Here is a 3,392-nt window from a genome sequence, read left to right as displayed (position 1 = left end):
AAATTAAAATTGCAACTGATGCTGTGCCGTATTGTGTACATACTCCACGTCGCATTCCAATACCGTTACTACCAAAGGTGGAACAGGAATTAATTCGTATGGAAGACCAAGGTGTAATTAAACGAATCCGAGAACCAAAGAAAAATGGTCAAAATCGTTTGTGTGGATTTGAGAAATCTTAATAAATGTGTTGTGCGTGAACGTTTTGCTATTCCAACAATAGAGGATGTAATTGGGAAGATTACAGGAGCAAAGGTGTTTTCAACATTAGACGCTAAGCAAGGATTTTGGCAAATTCCTATTGAAGAAAATAGTCAAAAACTTACAACATTTATCACTCCATTTGGAAGATATTGTTTTCAGCGTTTACTTTTTGGTATAACTTCAGCGCCGGAGATGTATCAACGAATTATGAGTGATATGTTAGCTCATATTCCAGGAGTAGTTGTTTATATTGATGATGTTTTAGTTACAGGTAGTACTCAGGAAGAACATGATGATCGTCTCCATAAAGTTATAGATACTATTTACAACATGGGTCTTCGTCTGAGTAGTGAGAAATCTTACCTGTCAAAAACTAAAGTACAATTTCTTGGACATACCCTTAATAAGGATGGTCTACAAGCTAATTCTTCTAAAATTGCAGCAATTGTAAATATGCCAGTACCAACTTCAAAGTCGGATGTTAAACGCTTCATGGGAATGATTAATTGGGTTTCTAGATTTATTCCTCATTTATCTACTATAGCTGTACCGCTAAATGATTTGTTGAAAGATAATGTTGATTGGATATGGTGTCCTGATCAGCAGAAAGCATTTAGTCGTCTTAAGGAAATTAGTTTCTACACCAACATTGGCATTTTATGATCCAGGGAAACCAACTATGGTCAGTGCTGATGCTAGTGCTTATGGAATTGGAGGTTGTGTACTTCAATGTCAGAGTGATGGAACATGGCGACCTGTTGAATATTGTTCGCGTACATTAACGTCTTCTGAGAGGAAATATGCTCAAATTGAGAAGGAACTATTGGCTTCGGTATGTTCATGTGATCGTTTTTATACTTACCTTAGAGGACTCAAGTAATAATACAAACTGACCATAAACCTTTCGTACCATTGATTAATTCTAAAGATTTATGTGATGCTCCATTACAGTGTCAAAGGTTTTTGATACGTCTTATGAAATATAATTGTCAATTATGTTGGAGAACCACAAGATATAGATCTTGAAGAGGAATTGTTAGCTCATGTGAGAATGGTTACCAAGCATTGGCCTGCATCTAATGCAAAACTTGAAGAAATTGTTCGAGAGACAACTAATGATAAAATGTTAACTATTATTTCTTCCTATGTAAATCATGGTTGGCCTAAATATGCTAAAGATGTAACGGAAGATATTAAACCATTTTGGGATGTTCGAGATCAAATTAGTATGATTGATGGTATTTTGACCTTTGGTGAGCGCAAAATTATTCCTAAAATACTGCAAGTGGAGATGCTGTCGAGAATTCACCAGGGACACAAGGGAATAACAAAATGCCGACTTCGTGCTAAAGAAGCGATTTGGTGGCCTTCAATTGGGAAACATTTTGCTGAATTTGTAAGCAGGTGTGAACATTGTACAAGTAAACAATCATCACAAAGGGCAGAACCACTGATTCAGTTTCCACTTCCAAATCGTCCATGGCAACGCATTGCGTGTGATTTGGCGGAAGTAGATGGTAAACAGTATTTGATAGTAGTGGACTGTTATTCGAAATGGATTGAAATACATGCTATGCATAAAACTTCGTCCGCTGCTGTGATTAACGTTTTGAAAGTTGACTTTGCTCGTTTTGGTATTCCGGAAACAGTTATCACCGATAACGGTCCTCAGTTTTTGGGAGAATTTCGTCAATTTGCACAAGATTACAACTTTGAACATGTCACTGCTAGTTCATACCATGCTCAAGCAAATGGGCAAGCAGAGAAAGCAGTGCATATTTCAAAGAACATTCTTAAACAAACTGATTACCTTTCAGCTTTAATGGCTTATCGATTAACACCAATACCTAGTTTGGGTTTGAGTCCTTCTGTATTACTGATGGGAAGAGAGATACGAACAACTCTACCTCAACTACCTGTGAAACTCAAACCTTATACACCAAACCAGAAAGACATTCGAGCGGCTGATAAATCATATAAGCGAAAAGGGGAAGTGTATTATAATTCAAAATATGGTGCAAGAAATTTGAAAGAACTTAAACCGGGTGATAAAGTGAAAATTAAATCTAAACATGGGTGGGAGTCCACTGGAAGAATTGTTAAATGTGCTGGAACGCCTCGTTCATATATTGTTGAAGTGAATGGGAAAACGTATAGGAGAAATCGACGTAACATCTTGTATGCGCCGCATTCATCAATTTATTCAGATACTGAATTTGATTTTGATACTCAACTTAGTTGCAATGTACAGCCAGATGAACCGATGATATTAAGGGATGTGCAATCATCTACACAGGAGACTACACAGGGAGTCTTACGACGTTCTTCTAGGCGACAGACTGTACCAGTCTGGCATTCGGAATATGTTATGAACTAATTACTTTATAGTAATATTTAAATACTTGAAAGAAAAGGGGATGTTGTAATATTGCGCCCTCTTGAGTAACGATAGATTTAAATATTATTAGGTACACCTGGCATGCTGTATATAGGCTGTGCTTTCTTAACAAAGGGGAGTCAATTTGAGTCGAGTATCTGAGTATAGTAGAAAGTTCTTGATGTTTTGGATATCATGTACTATATTTATATTCGTGTCAATGATACTACACCTGATTTCAGTGTTTTACAAGTCGCTTATTCTGTCTGTCTCTAAATTAACTTTCTCATTGGTGGCGCTGTCCAGAATGAGAAAAATAATAAAAAAATAAGAGACTAGTGGCAAGTCTAGGAGCGAGGTAATTTCAATCCGCAACGAGAAAAGGGGTCCGGTTGTATATCCAAACGAGGAAATGCAATAGTTTGAAATTATTACGCCGACCGAGTGACACCCATTGGGGTGTAACTACGCCTATTGACACAAAGAGCTTTTCCGCTGATGTCGGAAAATTGATTTGTTTTCTTAACTTTATGTACAGTGTATCGTCACGTTATTAAGAAAAGGTCGTAAGTGACAATCTTGCCAAAACTTAGTTTTTTGATTCATTAGAACCTTCAATGGTGCCCCCTATTGTTGGAAAAATATTGTCCTCAGTGAAGCACTGATAATGGAATAATAGTAGAAAATCAAAGGTAGTATTGGTGTTACCCAGCTAGCAAGCGACGTTGACCCGACGTTGGTTGAAGGTCGAAAAATTACGTTGGCACAACGTACTTACACAAAGGTTGGCGCGACGGCCGTTTTTCCATCG

The 3,392-nt window shown here is 37.3% G+C and overlaps 1 protein-coding gene across 1 annotated transcript; it reads left to right on the top strand.

The window, feature by feature from the left end:
- The first annotated feature begins 1,255 nt into the window (after window positions 1–1,255).
- LOC117122307 (uncharacterized protein K02A2.6-like) lies at window positions 1,256–2,581 on the top strand. Its single transcript, XM_033267856.1, has one exon. The coding sequence runs from the start codon at window positions 1,256–1,258 to the stop codon at window positions 2,579–2,581; it is 1,326 nt and encodes a 441-aa protein (XP_033123747.1).
- Window positions 2,582–3,392: the final 811 nt, after the last annotated feature.

This window comes from Anneissia japonica, unplaced genomic scaffold, assembly GCF_011630105.1.
Source record: "Anneissia japonica isolate Jap-2015-1 unplaced genomic scaffold, ASM1163010v1 scaffold92025_len6406_cov119, whole genome shotgun sequence".
Taxonomy (NCBI): domain Eukaryota; kingdom Metazoa; phylum Echinodermata; class Crinoidea; order Comatulida; family Comatulidae; genus Anneissia; species Anneissia japonica.
Note: the sequence above shows the minus strand (reverse complement) of the source record. Positions and strands in the feature narration are given on the sequence as shown.

What these genes read in the sequence shown, in the direction of transcription:
- LOC117122307 (XM_033267856.1), top strand. Translation starts at nt 1,256, where the DNA reads ATGGTTACCAAGCATTGGCCTGCATCTAATGCAAAACTTGAAGAAATT.